The sequence below is a fragment of the Diorhabda sublineata genome, chromosome 4, assembly GCF_026230105.1.
Source record: "Diorhabda sublineata isolate icDioSubl1.1 chromosome 4, icDioSubl1.1, whole genome shotgun sequence".
NCBI lineage: Eukaryota > Metazoa > Arthropoda > Insecta > Coleoptera > Chrysomelidae > Diorhabda > Diorhabda sublineata.
This window is the reverse complement of record NC_079477.1, coordinates 16,919,457-16,943,158: the sequence shown is the minus strand read 5'-3', so window position 1 is coordinate 16,943,158 and position 23,702 is coordinate 16,919,457. Positions and strand designations below refer to the sequence as shown.

The window sequence follows — 23,702 nt, the reverse complement described above, 5'->3', positions numbered from 1 at the left end:
AATCTTACAGAAAATAACAAAAATTATATACTGAAATAATAGAAGCAAAAGGGGGTTACATCGATAAATCAAAAATTCAGGCTGGAGTTTTATTATCACTACAGTCTTATGTATATATGTATGTTCTTTAACATATAAATTTTGTCTTCTAATTTGTTGTGTATCTCGCGAACTATAGGGATATGTCTTTGACCAGTAGTGTATACGTTAGGTATCTAAGCCGAACAAAAATTATAGTTTCAGTAATTCTCAGTATAATGTATGTATAAAGAAATAGTATAAGTCTATGAGCATTAGAAGCAAAGCCACTTTTATTATTCAATCTTTATTCTGACTTCAGAATTTACGCTACATAATGAATGCATTCTATTTTTAGTGAAAACTTAACAATCCTAAATGTTTCAACATATTATTTATGTAAAGAGATAATTAATATAAGTCCCTCAGCATTTAAAGCAGAGCCACCTTTATTATTTAGATTGGTTAATATCACAGCTTTATTGTGACATGAATATCTAGGTCACGTATTCTATTTTCTAATGAAAACTCAAGAGCCCGGCTCTAAGGCTCTCAGAAATATTAAGCATAATTCATGTATTAACAGACAATTAATAAGAGCCTTTAACATTTGAAAGCAAAGCCAACTTTATCAATGAAATACGTGATTATTTCAAGTTTATCGTAACCTGAAAATTTTCGTCACACAACAAAAACATTCGACTTTTCAGTTGGAAGCCAATAGCCCAAAATGCTCTCGATGTTATCAAGTACAATTTATGTGAATGAAATAATTGATATAAGTTTATGAACATTAAAAGCAAAGCCACCTTTGTTATGCGACGTTACAGGAGCACAAGCTGTCGTTGAACTAAGAACAGTCATTTCCTTGAAGTTACCTTCGACTTTCACCCCACGTCGGACGAATGAAAGAAATAAATGTCGACACAAGTCTTCTGGCGTTCGTACCTCCAGAAATGTATCCAGAAATCTGTGAAATCCGTCGTAGTCGATTTCCTGTAACAATAAAAATAATTATTAACTCTCACCAACGTTGATACATACAGTCACGCATTTAATAATCACTATAAACAAAAAAACGAATTCCATAAGTTTGAACTTTTGTTTAGAATTATATGTAATTTAACTGCACAATTATTGATCCAGGAAAAACATGTATTGCCATACGCTTGTTTTATAGGATATGTTTTTACGCAAAAAAACGTAAGGTCTCATTGTTTTGGATTGACCAGTGAGGAGTACATGGTTCTATTTTTACATCTATTGGGGAGGAGTTAGGGCCAGAAGTAAGCCCTCATATACCCTACAGAAACTGAAAGGAAAATTGATACATAGCTGCTTATCTTATGAAATTGTCCATATATATTGATTTTATAAGTTAGGTTCACTTTGTTATTTTTCATAGTCCTCAAATTAACATTCTACTTTCAATACACGGAATATTTTCATTGGAAATAATTTGTAAAATAAAAGTTGTCAGCGAAGAGTTTGTAGTCTTCGAGGATAACTATATATTATGATATTTTGGTGTATAAATTCTTCATATTGTTCAACCGATGACCATTGGTTATATTTTATTCAATTGAAAATATGTTTGCTCGTAAAATAGACATCTTATAAGTATGTTGTACACTGTGGCATTTATTTAATTTGGTTGTGTATTTAGTTTACCTTCAGTCTCTGAAGACGATAGCTTGGTTATGGAAACGCACGAAATGCCATAGTATAATTGTGAATTCAGAGACCAAAGGTGAACGGACACATACCAACTTGACATACCTATATAATAAATTTTTCCATGAGGAACAATTCCAGTAGCAAAACGACTTCAGTGGTAAATTTCCCATTCGTTACCTAGCAAATAATCTGTAAATGGGATTGTAAAGAATAGCTATTGTTGTATACATAATTTCTTCAATGATCATAACTGACATATTGTTCGGCAATACCCGATTTTCCTATCCGTCCATATTTTAAATCAAGAAAGTGCTCCGAAAACCAAACATTAACAGATTTTTAAGTACGCCTAATACACTTCTTGTTAGAATTAGTTGGTCACTCTCTTCCAAATCCAACATTTAATACTTCGGATTTTCTAAGAATTGTTCTGAAGTATTTTTGGATTAAGAAACCAATTATAAACTTACCCTGTTAATGATAGTTTCCAATTGTCATCTATGAGTTTCTTAGCATAATCGTTGAGTACAGTTACATTGTCAATCAAAGTCCTTTCCTTATTATATCATGCAATCTCAATTAAGAAATTAAGCAGCCGATGTGCCAGGAAATGGAAATGGACTATATTAGGATGGGTAAAATGGAAAGAATTAACCACGATGTACTTGCATGTAGCGGTGTTATTCTTTCATATATCAAATCCTAACCTTCTCCTATTTCTAATTACTAATCTGAAAATGTTATTTCTCCATTATTTTCCTTTTTGTAAGTGATTTTATATTTAGTCATTTGAAATTAAATTCTGAGATAAAATATTCTTCATTTGATGTTTTCGTATGAAGTTTTGCCAAATAACGTCTACATACATGTACCATACCCTAAGAAAATATTTAAGCTCTTGGCTAATCAGTTTCTTAAAGTGACCCACAAATAGTTCAATCATGAACATTTTTGTTAAATGAAGATATTCTGTTATTATAGCAGCTCCAAAATGATTAGAGTCCAGTTCTCAAGATATCTCAATTAAAATATACTTCACATTTCTGATGAATCCTTGATTGAGGAACTACACGATTTGATGTAAGTTTTCAAATTCCTTTTCTAAGCAGCAATCCTTCCGGAACATTCCTTTTTGTCAATTATAGTAACGTTATCTGCTCTCTCTGATTTAACTAAAACCTTTAACAAGTCTCTAATCTTTTCTCTGTACTTACAAATTTTTATCCTTGTTAGACATTTTGAGATATAACTCTTGTATGCCACCCGATCAAAACTCTTATCTTCATAGAAGAGACGCTGAATAAATTCGCAAACATAAGACACTGCAGAGCTCAAACCCTTATTTAAGATATCAATCCCTTTCTTGTCAAAATTTTTCGATGATATCAATAGGATTTCGTTTCAATTTTTTGTCTCACTTAGACAGATATCTTCGATCTCTGAAGACAATTACTTGATTAGCGAAATGCGAATCAGACAGTGTAATTGTGTGTATTCATTCATTATCACTTTCTTCAGTTTTTTAATTTTTTGGGACCTTTTATATTCATGAATTATCTTGATTTTAGGTACCTTCTTATTAAAAACTTGATGTTAAAACAAATAAAACTTTGAGGTTTTGAACTATTTCGTTTTTTATCTATTTAGTATATAACCAACATTTACTCAAATTCCGACTTAGATGGTTGTTTAAGCCATTATATACATGAAAATAACCAAAAAACCAGCTACTTGCCTTGTTAATCGGTCAATTTTATTGAAATTATACAAATTCATCCCCTGAATTTTCAACACATGCTTTGTTTCGCTTATTGAATATTAGAATTGACCTTAGATTGAGTTATGGTACCTAATGCATATGAAGGATACTTCCGTTCGGAACGGACATGATTAATTAATTTATTATTTAATAAATTAATAATCTAAATTCTCCTCATATTCTCCCAGCATTTTTTTGAAAATTGAAGGCATATAAGTAAAAATTTGTTTTTTCCGTAAGAATGGTTAACCATGTTTTGACGTTAATGAAACATAATCATAAGCTTCAGATTGTCATGATATTATTAATATTAATTTATGGTTTATAGACTAATGATAAAAAACTTTTTCAAGAACAACTACAGGAATACAGGAAGCAGGAGATTTTATACTACTCTCAATATGTGAATACCATTATTCGTATTTTCAAACTAGATTAGATAATCTGCCCGTGAAAAATCATAGTCGTACGTTTCACAGCAAGTCAATAGAAAACAGACTCGGCAATACCAAACGAAGAGATTCAAAATTGGAGTTGATGTAAATATATTATATAATTATATGTCAAATCAATTTCGTGCGTCAATTGTATTTTTCTACTTTTTAATGTGAGTGGTATCAAATTATTCGTTAAACCATATTAAAGTTGATAAATGACAATGAATTCTATATTAGTTCACCACATATCAAGGCAAATAGTCTGCGAGAAAGGATTATCCGGAAAATTCTTATTTATATAGTAGCTGGAGCTGACAACAATACATTTTATTCAATTTGGAAAATAATCAAATTATTGGAACAGCAAATATCTATCACTGTATAACCCGAAAAAACGAGAAAACTTTTTAATTTACTCATATAGATATACCCATTGTTACTGAGAGCTTTTCTCAGCTATCAGCTGACGAAATCCAAAAAATGTTATTCTGTGATGAATTAATCTATTTCTTGTGGAGTATAATTCATCATAGAAGCTCCAGTTGATGTATACCTCGCACAGAAGTGAAGAATTTTTCAAGGTTGCATTGATCATAGGGATAATGGGTGCTTGTTGTAGTAAGTAAAACGGGAAGACATCCAAGACCTTGAAGCATCCCTGTCAATTACCATACCCAACACTCGAACAAAAACTGTGAGTAAATTTACAGTGACTGGCTATTTTTACAAAATATTCTAATATTCATTCACTAATGTGACTACACCTTCCTTTTTCTAGAATTATCAGAACGGCAAGCGCACCATACAGAAAATTTGTATTAATAATTTTCAAAATATGGAAAAACAAATAAAGAAGAATCGGTGGAAGTCACTAATATATCAGCCCCAATAATCGTTTTGACTAATAATCCAAAGGTCAGCCTTTTACAAATTGGTAATTAAAATAGAAATAAAAATTTTTTAATTGTTTGTTAACATAAAACATATTTGGCAAAACAAAAAAATATTGAAATGTTTGATATTTATGTAGTTCACAAAAATAACGATATTTAGTTTATCAACTGTGTGTCCTTTTAACTGAATTAAAATTACATTTCATAAACTGAATTATATTAGGAGCGTTAGTAGATCCATACATGTGTAACGTTCGTAGCAGAATATTTGACTGTGTAATTGCAGCAGAAAATTTTACTTTAGAATTCATCCGATTCGGAATCTGAGCTCTCGTCACCAGTATTTATTATTACTGATTCAATGTATAAATTCACCTAATTTCTTTCTCGAGTGTACCAATATTCAACTATTTTTTCGGTGTAGCTAACACAATTAGACCAAGAATTTGCACTACACTTTTCCAATGTCTCTTTCCGCATTGTCCATTACTATTAACAACGGTTCTTTTAAATTAGAAATTAACTGTGTCGCTTTGTAAATATTCTACGAATCCTTTTGATGAGCCAGCGTGAACAATAATAAAACATTTACCGTCGAAAACTCCTGGCTTACGTACACTTTACGACTTATTGTCCTGCAAAGAACTTCATTTGTTTCCTATGGTATACAGTGTGTTTCGGGACTTGATGCAAAAAATTCTTTGTCTTAAGCAAAACGGAGGCAGGAAGAGCACGTCTGTAGCAGAAGTGGATGAGTCTATGACAAATAAACATGGCAAAAATACCCCAAGAAACCTTAATAATATGCAACAAACATCATCAAACACTCATACTTTAAATGCAGACAAGTTTGATGAATAGTAGTCAACACCATCAATAGTAAATATCTAATTTTATCTTAAAATAAATTCAGGCACCTATTTGATCTATCCGCTTTGCTTAGATATTTTTGTTATAATGAAATATAATGTTCGATTAATGATTAGGATAGGCTAAGTAAACATAAAAATATTTGAATCTGTTCAGTTATTTTTTTCTCGGATGATTACCACACTTGTCTGCGGCTTGTGTCGTAATTTTCATCTTCATGAATAATACCAATATACGCTTGTTGTAGAGTATATTATTATTTATTTATATGCATATACAAATTAAACCGAAATGTAATTTGAATGGAATGGTTGGTCGAAATATCCCAGATCGAAAATATTCATATTTAAGTTCCGTCCCATTTCATCTTCATAGTTCTCGAATAAGTTGAGTAAGGGATCGATGCAAAAGGGTAAAAAAGTCGTCAGTTCTTCAGTCTGCCTTTATTATATGCAATTTTGTTAATTGTGAATTATACTTATATTTGAAAATATTGAAGTGAAATATGAATTAACCATAAATTAACATATTAAAAAATTCAAACAATGAAAATACATGCTAGATTTAAACCTTGAGGAGAACCCTTGAGGTGTGTAAAATCGTATCATTTAGTGATTATTTGATATACGTAACAAATCACATAAATTATCCAATATTTACAGAAATGAAGATTTGTGGACACGCTACCGGCGCACGGCTTCCGCCATACGTCAATTTGCCCAAAACGGTAATTTACTTGTTTCCTAATGTCTACAAGATGTAACGTACCGTAAACCGACATAAAGGACGTAGCCATTGAAGGTTTATTGCTAAGAATCCACGATACATCACGGAAAGTATTTTGTGTACTCTCTAGGTAATCGTGAATGTAAATACTATTAATACAAGCACGTTTTGATTACTCATAAAATAGTAACAAGAAATATCCACAGTTTATATTTTTTCCATTAGATTTAATTATGAGATTCTACAAAGTGTCGCTAGTAACTGACAACACTTAGTTTTATATTTAAACAGAAATAAAAAAAGTTTCCAAATAATCTAACAGCTATATAATATTATTCATCGTCGCGTAATTGATTTCGCAAACAATATAATGTAAACTGAATTATTTGGATTTGATAAAATGTAGTTGTCTATTCTTTGTAAACTAGAATAATTAAGAATTGGTCCATAAGTTGCTTATCTTCTTACCACTATATGTTATAAATACTGTATATTATTACGGATCGATTCCAAAATATTATTCGATATCACGTTCCTCAATATTTTCCTAATATAATTTTTGTTCTATCTTAGAAAGCAGCACATGAAGTTAACTTAATGGAAATAAATTTGACCTTACGAACACATATGCATGAAAACAAAGGATAAAAGTCTAGGAATGTTTATGTATGCGAGTGGGGTATAACGTATTGATGGAAAAGGTACTTTATTGGAGAAAAATAGATTTTACATTCAACTTTTATACAACTAATCACAAAGATTACCGTTGAAAATTTACGCATTATACACATTGCCTCTGCTATCACCTCCTTCACCTTAAAGTTGTGAACAGACACTTATCGCAGGGAGCTAGATCAGGGGTATATGATGGTTAAGGAGACAAATAGTACCGCAGACTAGATGATTTTTCTGTAACAATATTGGACGAATGAGCAAGTGTATTGTCATGATAAAATAAAAATATCTCCTTCAATAATTGCGAATATTGTTTCTCAAATGAAAAATCAAGGAAAAGTTACATAGATATTATCAGATAAGTAGCCATATGAATACAGATGGAAATGCTGCTCATTTAAAAATTCAATTTTTTGTCCAATATGGTCTTGGTTGAGATATAAATGGTACAATCTTTATTGATTATTGAGATAGATTACTTTCTGTTCCCAAACTTAGAAAAATTGTTGGTGGAAATCGGTTTGAAAAATTATTTCTCATCTATTTAAAATAATCAGTTTAAAAAAAAGGACAAAAATTAAAGTTTACAACTATTTCGGCCTTTTTCATTGACATTAACAATTTGTGTAATTATATCAACCGAAATAGCTCGGAGCAGCAATTTAGCAGCAATGTTAGTTTGTAATGATTTTCTATCAAAAGAGACATAAAATCAAGATGATTCCTCACAAAATATTTGCCAACTAGTTAATGAGCGTTTTAGCTTTGGGAATGCAAAAAATAAAACACTGAAATGTAGTCTATTAAATACTAGCCTTCGATTACTTTGTACATCAAATTTATAAAAATCAAAACTTAACATTCAAATTGTAAAGTAACGTAAATAAGTAGTTTATTTATTTTTGTAGCTATTCAATTTGCTTTTAGTTTTTATTGGTAAGATTATGAATAACATTAAATTTTTGTAGGATAGATTAGGTTAGGTCGTTATGGATAAAGTTAAATTTCATAGAATACGTAAGGTTATGGGCTTATTTTGTACAAAATATTAGCGGTAACAGCGCTGTTAATTTTCCAGATCGATATATGTTACTAAAATGGTATTCCGCATGGTTTCAATGTTGCTTACATCGATGTATGATAATGTTAAAACAACGATGGCCAAAACGTCCTGTTGATCAAAATACGATTTGTAGCCGCGATGTTAATTTTGACTTAATATTGCGATGTTAACTCCATCGATTCTAAATTTACAGCTTTTATGAATAGTTATTCATAATAACCTCATTAGTTGGTTATTGACAACTATGAATGTTTTATTGAATTTGTTTTTTCTAAATCTAAAAGATAGGCATAGATTATACTAACATTTTTAACATTCCAGAGGTCGCGCGCAGACTATCACTACGCATGTAAGTATTAGCTGTTATTTAGCAATCCCTACTTTACATGTCTTGTCACTCTCAGTATCTCTCAAGACACAGTATCTATTTGCCTGTGCCAAATATCGAGTAGTGGGTACACATATAATATATGTGATTGATTATCAATTGCGGAGTTAGAGTCCGCTGCGTCCAGTGTTTGTAAGATTATTGTAGTTTTATTTCAAAGTTGATTTGAATAAAAACAGTTAGGAATGAGAAAGAGCAGGAACGCCTTCGGTGGTTTATAGAAGACTTTTGTATCTGACCAAAACGATAAACCTGTTGTTTTTCATGATGAGCTAGGAGAAAATGACGATGATAAAGAAACTAAAGAAGATTGGGATAAACATAAGGAGCAAGAGATTTCTGACTACGAGTTTTAAACAGATGGGCCATCATTATATTTCTTGGGAAAAGACAATATTATTAAATGGGCAAAACATGTACCACCACAAAATGTTAGATCCCGGTCAAATAATATCGTAACCCATTTGTATAATCCAAAAGCTGCCAAAAGAGGTTTGACAAATCCAATTGATATATGGACCTATTTCTTCCCTGATGAAATGTCGGATGTTATTTTTGAAAATACCAACAGCAAAATTGAATAGCTTATTATCGTGATCGCGATGCTCTATATTTTCGAGCTAAAAGAACTAATTTATCCTGTTAGAGTTGAGTGATGTGTTCGTACGAATTTGGAAGAGCTATGGAAAACGAATGGAACTGTTGTGGAAATTTTCAAATTAATACTTTCAATCTTAATTCAAATTTCTTTTAAGACATGTCAGATTTGATAAGACTAAAAGTCGTGAAGAACGAAAATTAGGTGGTTAGCTTGCACCCATTCGATATGTTGATACTTTTGTTAATATATGCCAGGATGTATATGCGCCATCTCAGTATGTTATAGTGGACGAAAATTTGGAAGCGTTAAGGGGACTTTGTGGGTTTCGCCAATATATCTCCAGCCCATTAAATACAGGATAAAAATATTTGCCCTTTGTGACTTTAAGACTTATTATACATGTAATTTAGAAGTTTATGTTGGAAAACATATTCAACACATTCCGATATGTAGATGATTACATATAATGTAATCATCTACATATCGGAAAAATATTGGAATATTTATATCAAGTTTGCTTAGGACCGTCTCCTCAAGATTTTCCATTACCAATTGTGCTATAACACTTGAAATGAAAGCTCCCATATCACAACCATCAATTTGTTTGTATATTTCATTTTCCCATTTGAAATATGTTGTTGTAAGTGTAAGTTCTATAGCTTTTATAAATTCATTTTGAGGTATTTCTGTATATTCTTTAATTTTGTCCCATTTTTTCATATATTTTTCACAATGGTAATAGGAATATTTGTATATAAAGAAACCACATCTAACGAAATAAATACATATTCGTTAGGAATTTCGATACTTTTAATTTTTTCTTTGAAATCCCATGTGTTTTTGTATTTGTTTTGATATAAAATTTTTTTCAAAATATGTTTCAAATAATTAGATAATGGGGTGAGAGGAGTTTGAATACTTGAAACAATCGGTCGAAGGGGAATGTCAGGTTTGTGGAGTTTTGGTAAACCATATATTTAAGGGCGTGAGTCATTGTGAATTTTCAATTTTTTTGCGTCTGATGGCGAAATAAAAAGTTTATTTTTCCCAAGATCGAATTAGATCATTATTTTGTTTTTGATAAGAATTCGTTGAGTTTTTTTTAATTTTTTGTAAGTTGTCGTATCGTTTAATAATTTCATCATTTTATTATTATAATCTTCTGATTTCATGATAACAGTTTTATTAGATTTATCAACTTGCAAAATTTTGAGATTTCTATTTTTATTTAGAATTCTTTGGTTTTAGTTATATTTTGAGGTTTGATATTATTTTGTTGTCTTTTGTTTTTCAATTTATTTTTGAAATTAGTGATAATATTACAAGTATCAGATCTTATTTTATTTTGAATTTCGTTATTCAGATTATTGGTTTCTTTATATACAATTATTCCTGTCACCTTTGTGAAAAATATATTATTGAAAAAATGGGACAAAATTAAAGAATATACAGAAATACCTCAAAATAAATTTATAAAAGCTATAGAACTTACACTTACAACAAAATATTTCAAATATGAAAACGAAATATACAAACAAATTGATGGTTGTGATATGGGAGCTTTCATTTCAAGTGTTATAGCACAATTGGTAATTGAAGATCTTGAGGAGACGGTCCTAAGCAAACTTGATATAAATATTCCAATATTTTTCCGATCTGTAGATGATTAAATTACTGCTGTACCAAAGAATAAAATTGGAAACATAAGTAAAAAATTCAATTCTTATCATGAAAAATTTCAATTCACAATCGAGGTTGAGCAAAATAATAGAATCAATTTTCTTACTGTCACATTATATGAAATTAACAATAACATCAGAACAGAATGGTATACGAAACCAACTTGGTCCTCAAGATATTTAAACTTCAATTGGTGTCATCCTATGTCACAAAAAAGATCAGTGATAATAAGTTTGGCTGATAGATCTATCCAACTATCAGATACTGAATTTAGATGTTTAACCATTCAAAAAGCAAAAACTGCATTGAAAGAAAATAATTATCCGGAAAAAATGATAAATAACATATTCAAGAAAAGTATCAATAGACACTACAATCAATTAAAAAGCAGAACAGAAACGAAACATCAAAACATAAAATATATTTCCTTACCATATGTACAAGGACTTTCCCAACATTTATCGAATTAATTCAATGAATATTATATTAGTATAAGTCATAAAGGACATAATACATTATCCAAATATTTCACTAAATTGAAATCTAAAACACCAAAAAACAAAAGAAGTAATATTATATATTAAGTGCCTTGTACTAATTGTGATGATGTCTACATAGGGCATACATCTCAGATCTAAATACGATCAATATCAATACGATAAAAAAATAGAACTGCATTAACGAACCATGAAATATGAAACAAACATAAATTCAATTATAAAGATTCAAAAATTCTTGAAACGGAATCTAATACAGGAAAAAGGGAATTTTTATAAATGGTTCACATTTATAAGAACGAAAAAGCTATAAATGATAAAAAAGATCTAAATAATTTAAATAAAATTTATAGCTCTATTTTGTAAATTTTAATAAATTTAATTGATTACCGCTATATATTTGAGATGTGGGAACCAAAGAAAAAATTAATTTTTTCTTATTGGAACAAAGTTCTAAGCTGATTTTATCCTTATTTTGATATTCATGATAAAGGTGATCTTTAGATCATAAAATGTCAAAAAAAACTAATTTTAAAACAGAAGAGACATAAAATCAAGAACATTTAGATGCATTAATATATCAAAAGGTCTAAGATCTAAGAAATTGAAGAATAAATATATATTTATATATATCTTTATATATATATATATATATATATATATATATATATATATATATATATATATATATATATATTTATATATATATATATATATATATATTTATATATATATATATATATATATATATATATATATATATATATAGATAATATATTTTGATAAAGACATAAAGAAAAGTCGAAACCTCAAAATTTATCTTTCTTTTAAAAACTATCAAAAAAAACTAATTTGGAAACAGAAGAGACCAAAAATCAAAACATTTTGATGCATTTATATATATGTGTATATACTAACTCTAGTACAGTATAAAAGTATGTATGCAATGTTGTCCGATGCCATTTGCCATTGTTTTCTATTATTGCAGTATTCTTTTTTTAGTCCTTAGTCTTATGGTATTCATCTCATTTTTTAATTTGATAATCTTGGTTCTTCCATTCTGCGTACATTCCTCTACTATATCAAATGTTACCTCTCTATACATTTTATAACAGTCTCTTCTAGACCAATTTGTTCCTTTTTTCTCTCATTAGACACTATCGCATCCATTTCTGTATGTACTATTTTTATTTCCATTTGTTTTTTCAGTCGCCACGTCTCTGATCCATATACTAACGTCTTTCGATCATCATCATGTCAAATATTCTAATTTATCTTTATTTGCCTGTCTCTGTCCTCCACAGAATTCCATTAAGTGCTTTTGCCTTGTTTATTCTCTATTTTATTTTGACGTCATCCATCCCTTTTCTATCAAAATTTACTTGTAAGTATCCACAACTATCACATTTCACATGTCACTGGCATAGCTTTCCTTTTGCAAATCGAGTGATGTTATTAGCTTACCTGTTTATGCTGGATCAAATGGAATTAGACAAAATGAATAAGAGTATCTTTTGTAAGGATGCTGAAAATAAAAATTTTTCCTATGAGATATATACAAAAAAGTAAAAAGCAAGAAACCACATTCTTATGCGAAACCTCGGATAAACAATATCTACTGGCCAAAGTGATTCAATTACGTTCGAGTTTAGATGATGTGAAAGATAATGGGCGTTTTATTGTTGTGCTCTTGCGAGATGGCAAAATCATATGTCAAGAAATTTTAATATCACAAATGAGGGATGTGCATTTGAAAACTGTGCAGTTTACCGTAAATATGCAGATCTGCGGCCTGAAAATATGAACAGCAGAAGATTATTTGTTGCGTATCGAAATCGTAGGTGTTATGCCCAAGATATTGGATCCTATATCATCAGCGTTGTCCCGAAACTCGATGCAAAATACACGAAATTGAAAAATCTTGGAGTATATTCCGGACATAGGTAAATGCGTTCTTCGGCAACTATGCTGGTTGAAAGCGGCGCTGATTTGCTTACTCTGAAATGACCCGGAAAATGGCATTCTTTCAGCGTAGCAGAAGGATACATATAACATCACTTAATAAGCCAAGTGACTAACACACAGATAGCGCTGTCATTGTCAAATGCATATGACGTTTATGAAGTAACAGTATAAAATTTCATGACATTTCGATCAGTCAGAAAAAAGTGACAGCCATTTAAGTGGAGCTACGTATTTTCAATATTAATGTCCCGAGTGCATGTCAAATTGTCGATAATTTAATTTTCTCGAGTGCGCGAATGCGCACGAGAGGAAATTTTGAGACAATTTGACATGCACGAGAGGGAATTTTGGCAGACTATTTCCTGAGAAAAATTTAATTTAAAATAAACAATAATTGTTCCTTTCCTTAAAATATAAAATTAAAACCAAATGATGTTTATTAATCCTAGACGAAAATTTGGCACTAGTGCAAATTATCGATAATTTGCACTAGTGCAGTATTATCGCGGTAATTTGATCGTTGCTAGGTAAACATAAAATATTACAGCTTTTTTGTTGGCTTAAATTTTTCGAAGGAAATAGTCAAAACAATGGATCCAATCAATTTCGTGTGTTAATTTATCATTGCTTCTTGATAAGAAAAAAATAATGTACAAGCTCAGCAATGTCTTCAAAAGTGTTATCTGGACTCTGTTCCATGGAAAGGAACATTATGGTGAACGTTCTGGTCGTCCAATTGAAGTGATTACTCCAGAAAACATAAAAAAGCTGAGGCCGTAAAGCTATCAAAAGACAGTGTGTTTATAATTATGTAAGAAATTTGACCATGAAAAGCTTTATTCAGAGTAGGTGCCGCGTTTACTCTAAAACAACATATTGATGATTCAGAGCAGTGTTTACACTAATAAATTGCATCGATATGTAACAATGAATCAATATCTGAGTGGACTACAACAGATGAACCACGTCCAAAGCGTCGAAAGGCACAATAGTCAGATGGATAGGTTATGGCTTCAGTATTATGAGATGCGATTGACATCTCGAAAAGGGAGAGAAAGTCAATAGCTAATACTACATGTAGTTGTTGAATCCTCTAATGCAAAAATTAAGGGAACACGGGCTCATAGGTTGAAGAAAAAACCACTTTTCACCAAGACAATGCACCGATTCACAAGTCGATGGCTGAAGTGAACGAATTATATTTCGAATTGCTTCCTTATCCACCATGTAGTCTAGATCTGGTCGCCAGTGATTACCGGTTTTTAACTGATCTCACTGGTAAGAAATTCATCTTAAATCAAAAACCAGTTGCTGAAACTGAAGCCTATTTTGAGGTTTGAGGTAAAAGACAAATCCTTCTACAATTATGGCATCAAGAAGATGGAGAAGCGTCTGAATGATAAAATCGATTTTTTGCAAAAAGAATGTGCTTTTCTTAGTAAGTCATACGACTTATTGAGTGTGTTAAAAAAATCCATACAAAAAAATAGAAGTATAACAATGTTATACTTATATGCTTTCACTTGCAAAAAAAGCTTTGCGATATTTCATGAGGAAAATAAAATCATATGCAAACCGCCTGCTTTAACATTTTTAGTTCCAAAGAATGTAATACAGTAGGGACTAAACTTCGGCAAATAATACAAATTGTACAATAAATGTTACTCTTAATACCATCGATTCCTAAATATACTAATTATGTTGGTGTTGTTTCCACAAAAGTGTTTCCGTGCGCTGTACTGAAAATGCCACTTTTACGTCTATGTAAAAACAGATAAAAAACAGGGCGTTTTCGGTTAGTATAATAAAAAAATATATTCAAAAATCAAGTAAATCTAACCAAAACTGAGTTATTTCCGTAAAACAAAGGTTGGCGCTGAATCGTAAGGGGAAGTAAATATCTCCATTTATCTCATGTATGTTCAGGTTTCTACTATGTTTATTATACAGAAAGGTCGTCTGAGCCCATATTATTTTAAAATTTACAGACGTCATTGAGACCACATAACTACTTCCGAGATAGTGAAGTATAATTGAGATATGTTTATCTTCATACAAGATAGACAGTCTCCTTAGTCATCGTTAGTTTAAATTCAAATAAAATAACTTTGTTATTATACAGCGACATAATATAATCAAAATAGAACACTTGGCACTCGGAACTATTTGCATATTGATATTGTACCTTCGAGAAACTTATTCAAGAAAATAATCCACCAGATGATTTCGAAGTAATTATATTTTATTTATTTCATTTGATATTTGTGATAGGATGGAATATTTTTTTCAACTTTGTGTCTGCTTACATTAGGAAAAATAATCAATGAGAATGAAAAATGCATATTATATGCTACTCAATGGATAATTTGTGCATTTATGTTCGGTGTGAAGGGATAACGACCTGGGAATCCATGTCGTCTGTCGTCTTCCGAACTATACATCCGAAACACATGATTAATAAATTGTTGACTTTCATATCGATATCGATATCTAAAGGATTTTGTAAAGTGGTTTCCCTCGTCTTCTTCGATGCTTCAACTCCTTAATGCCTGATCCTCGTCCGACGATTATCAATTACTGATCTTTGTCTGAGGTTAGGTCGACACAGTCTGCTGATATGAAACTAAAAACCACATGGAAGGAACATTGTACCAAAAAAAGAAATAGAAAGCACACCAAGTCCAAAGAGCATGCACAATATAGTGAAATAGCAACATACTGTATATGAAAGCAGTTTGACAGAAGAGACATCAAAGAAATATTTTATCTTTCAACAAAAATTTATTTGTCACTACACACTTAGTTCGGATGTTTCAATAATAATATAAATTTAAATACATAATAATATTTCGGAACTTCAGCAAAGCAAAGCGTGCTTTTGTCTAGGCCAAAATCTCTTTCTCAGAAGTTACAACAAGCTATTTTTTTAAATTGGGAACAGAAAGTAATCGAAAGGAGCCAGATCGGGTGAATGTGGCAAATGAGACAATAAATAATCTAATTTTCTGCCACACTAACGGACGAAAGGACAGGTGCAATGTCGTGAACAAATAAAACTTTATCATCAAATGCTGTCGATCACCAACAAAACGTGTCAACATATAAGTCAGTTGTATTTTCCCGTTCCTAAATTATTTTCTAAATAATCAATAAATATTACACCTTTGGAATCCCACAATATTATGGCCATGAAGATATTAAGATATTTGACAAAAATGTCTTTTGTTTATATGATTATGTTTGAATAAATTCAAACACTTGCACAATGTTCTAATACAGCGAGCTTTTTATTAGCATAAAGCAATATTCACTTTATTACCTGTTACATACTTTTATTCGACGGAATATACACATAAGTACTAATAGTCTATCATGTAAATGTATGATGTATATAAAATTTCGACCTATGACATCTGAAACATGGAGAAAACTAACAGTATATCCACAATAGTGAATAGCTTCTGAAAAGTTATTCTTCCGTTAAACTGCTCTCGTAGGTTAAAAGTAGAATAAAATAAATGTTCTCAACCAGATTTGATCTCTATTGTTGCCAGCTATGTAGGAAAATTGTTTTGTTATTAAAATCAACATTCTCTCTGTTATTCGTTAAATGAAAATTTATTTTGCAGATTTCCGTGCTCTATTTCACACAAGTGAACGGAGTTGAGTTTTCGATGTAAAATGAGCATTTTTTTCTTTCTAACTTTCTTCTAGCTCAAAGAAATGTTGATATATTCATTAAATCGTTGTGTGGGAAATTTATCTATTTCTTCAAAGAAAAGATTAACTCGCTTATCACAGGTTTTTTGAACGTTTTTAAAATATAACAAAAGAGAAATTGGAGAATTTAATGTTATTTAAATTATTTATAATGGTAAATAGTTACCCCAAAAAACGTAATAATGGAAAATGCAATATACATTAATGTCCTGTATATTGCGGTAGAGAGGTAAGATAATTGGAAGCAATATATTTAAAGTTAACATAAGAAGGGAGGTCTATAGAATCCGGGAGGCAGCGGCTTTTTTTTCAAGGAATTTTATCCCGGATGAGTTTAATACAGTACGCTGTAGTCACATTCCTAATCACGAAACCGATCGTTAGGCTCTATACCATCGTGAGGCGGCGGTAATCGTTTAAAAAAATGTATCCCAATTGAAATTGAAACTTATTGGTTTCCTCAAAATTTCTCCGATCCAATTTTTTATATAAAAAACATTAAAATACTTTACAAACTTCTTTATGAAAATTCATATCCTCCATTTCTTTTAAAACGAATTTTGTATAATACATCTGATATTGACAAAAAATTAAATCATCATTTTCAAACGTCATTTCTAACATTTCTATTCCTTATATTTATACACCTTTTCCATATATAAAATCAGTTATTCCTAAACTTTCTGGAATCTCTAAACAACACATTATTAAAATAGTATACAGTCAAACATTTAATATTCAATCTATTATATTATATTATATTGCCTAACATAGTATATGTTACCTTGTTTAAATTGTGACAAAAAGTACATTGGTCAGTCGAAAAGGTCACTGATCGGACGGATAACTTCCCACAAGAGTGATGCAGATTATATCCTGATATATGTTCATTAGGAACTCATGTCTATCATGAAGAACACAACTGAAAAAAACTAGAAAAAACGTTTATTTTTAGAAACAACATATATTAACTTAGTGTAATTTATGCATATCTTTTAGATTTTGAAAAAACCAATTCTATAAAAATTCAACTCCATTAAAAACCTAACCAATAAATTTCAAATTCACTTATAACGACCAAACCTATAAAATTTATTCATATTCTAACCAATGAATATTTAACTACATTCATAACGACCTAACCTATTGAAATTTAATGTTATTCATAAATTTACCAAACTTACCAATTAATATTGAACAACATTCACTACAACTTATCCTTATCTAACTTATAAAAATTCAACTTCATAGATATGTCACCAATTAAAAATTAATGAAAATTCCTATAGTAACCAGAATCAATATTTCGATCAACGTCAATTTGAATATTGAATTTTGAATTCTGAGTTTGAAAATTTTTACAAGCATTAATACTATCAAAAATCACCAAAAATTTTAATTAATTATTGTAAGTAAATTTTTATTATTGTTATACATTAATACGTATTTCTTATTTGTATTTGACCATAATTTCAGTCCCAGACGATGAATACATCCCAATAAGAAACCGCTTATATATATATATATATATATATATATATATATATATATATATATATATATATATATATATATATATATATATATATATATATATATATTCTATCAACATCAATTTGAATATTGAATTTTTACAAGCTTTAATAATATCAAAAATCACCTGCAATCATAATTAATTATTTCCCAGATGAGGAATACATAAGTATTCGTAAGCTCGGAAAATACATTGGAGTTAGTCCACTTTGGTGTTTCCTTGCCACGTTCCCAATAAAAAACTACTCATTATATAGCTCTGGAAAGACTTTTTTACAATTTATATAAATATTCCAGCTCTAATAATCCATTCGACCCAATTATCTGTATAAGAAATAATATCTAGAAACTCTTTCACAACATTTCATACTCTATATTTGAGATAATACAAACTTATGTTTATTATATCATTTAAATCGGGGAAAAATGTCCTACTTATAGCAAAGCCATTATGATTATTGAGCATACATTTGAATTAACACAATTTTCTTCATAATTCATATGGCGTGCTTAATATCGAATGTTTCAGCTTTTCACGTAAAAAAAATTTAAAATTATCTCCTTTTGATATTCACTAAGCAACGAAAACAGTTTTCCTCATGTGAGTACTAATAGTAATCTATATATCAGATAAATATGTGATATTTCGTCATCAGAAACATGGCCACAACTAGGTAATTTCTTTCTTTGCAATCCTTTACGGCGCAATAAACCTCTTTTTGGAAATATTATGGGAAGTCAAATGGTTTTACGGGTTTTTCCAATAAGTTTTTTATATTGTGCCCTAAAAGTATATATAATATTTTGAGAATAAAATTCATCATATTAGTAAAAATGATTATATATATTCAGTGATAAAAAATTATTCAATGCCACTATAACAAAAAGTTGTACGGTCAATATTTAAAAGAATCATGGATAGTTGATTGATTATTAAAAGTTAAACAATGGATAATGAATTTGTCTACGAAGATCTTACGAGATTAGGTGAGTTTATATAAAGACAAAATTAGAACTTCTTCTACATTTTCAAATATCGAACAAGGATTTCAGTTGTGGTTTCAATTCTTTTCTGTTTTCTTCATCTCTCCATTTAATCAAATGAACTTGATGCACAATATCACCAGGCAGTGTCACGACCAATAGACAATTTTATGGTAACCGTATTCTAGAATAGACATGGGGTCTGTTTAGTCGAGTTTATGCAGCAAGGATTAACAAAAATGCAGCCACCAACTACGAAAAGTTTTTAGTACTGTATTGCATGAAACGTAATTGTTTGTATTTATATCTATCTCACTATTTTCACTGTACTAGAAAATGTACAACTCTTCTAATGTTATCTCATTATCTAAGCTTTGACATTATCTTAAACATATTGACAGTAATGATTTCAAGATTTGATTAATCATAAATAATATTTTACATTTCAGAATTCCGAAAGAAATAAGGTAACGTCGGAACTTCAAACGAGCTTAGCACTTTGTTAACTCTTGCCCGAATTTTAATAAAATTGATTCATAACCACATATTTTCATCTGAAATTTCTATCTCCGTAGGCAATAATAACGGTGATAATGGGTGGATAATTTGTAAGGAATAATCCCGCACCTTCAATCTTCTCTTTTTGGTGAACCACTCTGCCTCCCTTGGTCTAAACAAAAAAGTTATGAATGAATGAACATAATAAAAAAACTGGGTTTTGTGTTGCTAGCCGAAACAATTTCACTTGTTCATTTAACATATGTAATACATAATATCGTGTGAACGGGAAAGTCTGGACTTCGAAGATTTATTTTTATGTTGGCATTTTAATGAACTGAGTGGGTGGAAAGATATATGCCCTCTGAGAATTATATAGAATACTAGCATTTGATGCCAGTGAGTGCGCTACCATGAATTGAAATTTCGGGGAAAGTATGAACATAAACTAGCTAGTTAAATGGTTAGAAAACGTAATGGGCTAATTTTATCTTCTATTTCCACTGTCAACCAAAAGCGGAAGCGTTTTAAACTGGCGAATCATCCAATTTATTAGACGTTTAAATTCATTGGTGTGAGGGAGAATTAGTAACTTTATTCAGTTCTCAGATCAATGTATTTTTGCGTCGAATCCAAGGGCCTTTTCACCAATGGGATAATATGTAGCAAAAAGTGACCAGATATGGGATATAATTTTGTTTTTCATGCAGAGTTTGCACAAATGTTAGAACTGAAAACCTGTTTGTAATACTTATTAATAATTATTTATTTCTAATAACTTTTGGTTATATTTATTAGCTAATTATTTAGGCAAATAAAAGAATATTTCCCGAATAGGAATTTTTATGGTATTCGGAATGTTTTCTATAAACTCTCTTATAGCGATTTAACAAAAACAAAAAAGTTATTTGAATTGAACATAGTATATGAGTTTATACCCCGTACGTTCAGCTTTTTTTTCTGGTGCAGTTATAAATAGAACAAAAATTGTCTAACGTGTCACTCCATCTTTTGTTGAATTAACATCATAATCATTTCTGGTTTACACGTTACTTTATCATCATTATAGTGTATACTTGAGACCACTAAAACATTGTTTTTGGCTTTGGAATGTATGAAATCAATGAGCAATTTTTACGGAAAGCAAACATTGATGTCTAATCGTTTTTAGTGGTTACTGAATTGAGGGGGCATCTCTCTCTTATATTTCTTGATTGCTTCCAATATATTCCAGTATAGTATGCCTATTTCATATAATGTGACATCAATATATTGATGTCACATTATATGAAATTAACAATAACATCAGAACAGAATGGTATACGAAACCAACTTGGTCCTCAAGATATTTAAACTTCAATTGGTGTCATCCTATGTCACAAAAAAGATCAGTGATAATAAGTTTGGCTGATAGATCTATCCAACTATCAGATACTGAATTTAGATGTTTAGCCATTCAAAAAGCAAAAACTGCATTGAAAGAAAATAATTATCCGGAAAAAATGATAAATAACATATGCAAGAAAAGGATAAACAGATACTACAATCAATTTAAAAACAAAACAGAAACGAAACATCAAAACATAAAACATTTTTCCTTACCATATGTACAAGGACTTTCCCAACAATTATCGAATTATTTCAATAAATATGATATTAGTATAAGTCATAGAGGACATAATACATTATCCAAATATTTCACTGAATTAATCTAAAACACCAAAAAACAAAAAAGTAATATTTTATATAAAGTGCCCTGTACTAATTGTTACGCTGTCTACATAGGGCAGACATCTCAGTATTTAGAAAATAAACTAAGAGGTCATCAAGACGATAAAAAAAGATTTGAAAATTCTTGGAAAGTAATCTGATATACGAAAAAGGGAATTTTTAGAAATGGTTCACATTCAAAAGAACGAAAAAGCTATAAATTATAAAAAAGATCTAAATAATTCAAGTAAAATTTATGGCTCTATTACGTAAATTCTAATGAAACTACAAATAATTTAATTGATTACTGCTATATATTTAAGATGAGGGACCAAGGAAAAATTAATTTTTCTTATTAGAACAAAGTTCTAAGTTGATTTTATACTTTTTTTTATATTTATGATGGTGATCAAAAGATCAATATAAATAAGCAAATTACCAGTGTCAATATCATATTTGGATAAAGACTTAAAGAAAAGTCGAAACGTCAAAATTTATCTTTCTTTTAAAAATGTCAACAAAAAAACTAATTTTAAAACAGAAATCAAGAACATTTAGATGCATTTATATATCAAAAGGTCTAAGAAATAAGAAATTGAAGAAAATTAGAGAAATTTATATATATATATATATATATATATATATATATATATATATATATATATATATATGTATATATATATATATATATATATGTATATATATATATATATATACAGTGCTTTTCAGATAAAAGTATCCACCTTTAATAACTTTTGTAATACTGGTATTTAGAAAAAATCCAAAAACATGTCAATTTATGTTGGAAGGGGCAAGCATTATGGCTTATTTAAACTGGAAAAGCCACCCCCTCACCCCTAGCAGCATCCCCTTTATTTTTTTTTAAATTACTTGTCATATTTTTTATGTAAAATTTGGATACTCCTCTTTGAGCTGATTTCAAAAATGTATAATACTTGTAGGTTAAAGTGGTTAGTTTATGAGATAAACAGTTTTTCTTTTAAGAGCACAAATTTTACTTATTATTTACTTTCACCTTATTTGCCTGTACTAAAATGGGTTGTACAACAGTTCAAACTCTTTAATCTTTTTAACTGTGCTATTTATTATGAAGTTACAATAAGTGTTCAAAATGAGTACCATTCACTTCTATACAATGGTATAATCTATTTTGGAATGCCTCTCTGACATTGCTTAATACGGCTGGATTTAATTGTCGACATTCATTTTCTATCCTCTCTCGTAAATCATCCAGAGATTCTGGTTGGGTAGCATAAACTTTTGTTTTTAAATACCCCCATAAAAAGAAGTCTAGGGGTGTTAAATCCGGTGACCTAGGTGGCCACTCCATCATCTGCCCCCTTCTACCTATCCAACGAGCGGGGAATGTTTCGTTTAAAAATTGTCGGACAGGCATAGCATAGTTTGGGGGAGCTCCGTCTTGTTGAAATACCAGTAAATCTTCGGAAAGGTTATCATCATTTTCTATTATTGTTGTAATACGTGGGTCAACCCCTTCCCTGAGTAACTCAGATATGTATGAAGAAATGTCCGACAATGTGGTCACCTAGGATACCACACCAAACGTTTAACTTTTGGGGATGTTGTGTATGGAATTCACGCATAATATGTGGATCACTTTCAGCCCAATATCTACAATTATGCCTACTTACTAAGCCATTTAATGACCATGAGCATTCATCAGAAAAGCAAATATTGTTTAACAATTGTGGATTGTTATTGATAATTTGCGTCATTGATTCGCAAAACTCTAGACGACGATCAAAATCATCTTCATTCAACTCGTGCACCAACTTAACTTTGTATGGGTGGTACTTGAATTTATGTAGAACTCGGAAAACTGTAGAAGATGAAACACCGATCGCTCTACTTATTATTGACAACGATTGGGGTTGTTGAGCCTCTACGCTGACTTGCCCTAAAATTGCCACTTGGATTGCTTCGTTATTTATGAGTCCCTCTCGCTTATGCACTTTATTGCAAACAG

At 30.1% G+C, this 23,702-nt stretch overlaps 1 protein-coding gene across 7 annotated transcripts in view; it reads right to left on the bottom strand.

Moving 5' to 3' along the window:
- LOC130442593 (diacylglycerol kinase 1) overlaps window positions 1-23,702 on the bottom strand; it is a 358,993-nt gene that overhangs the window by 88,881 nt on the left and 246,410 nt on the right. For 2 of the 7 annotated variants that reach the window (XM_056776853.1, XM_056776855.1), the window contains one exon: window positions 897-1,014. The exons of 2 other annotated variants lie outside the window; for them this stretch is intronic. In XM_056776853.1, the coding sequence (XP_056632831.1) occupies window positions 897-1,014 (118 nt within the window). Of the gene's footprint in view, window positions 1-827; window positions 1,015-17,753; window positions 17,844-23,702 lie in introns of those variants that run through there. 3 more of the 7 variants (XM_056776859.1, XM_056776852.1, XM_056776858.1) reach the window with 3 other exon arrangements.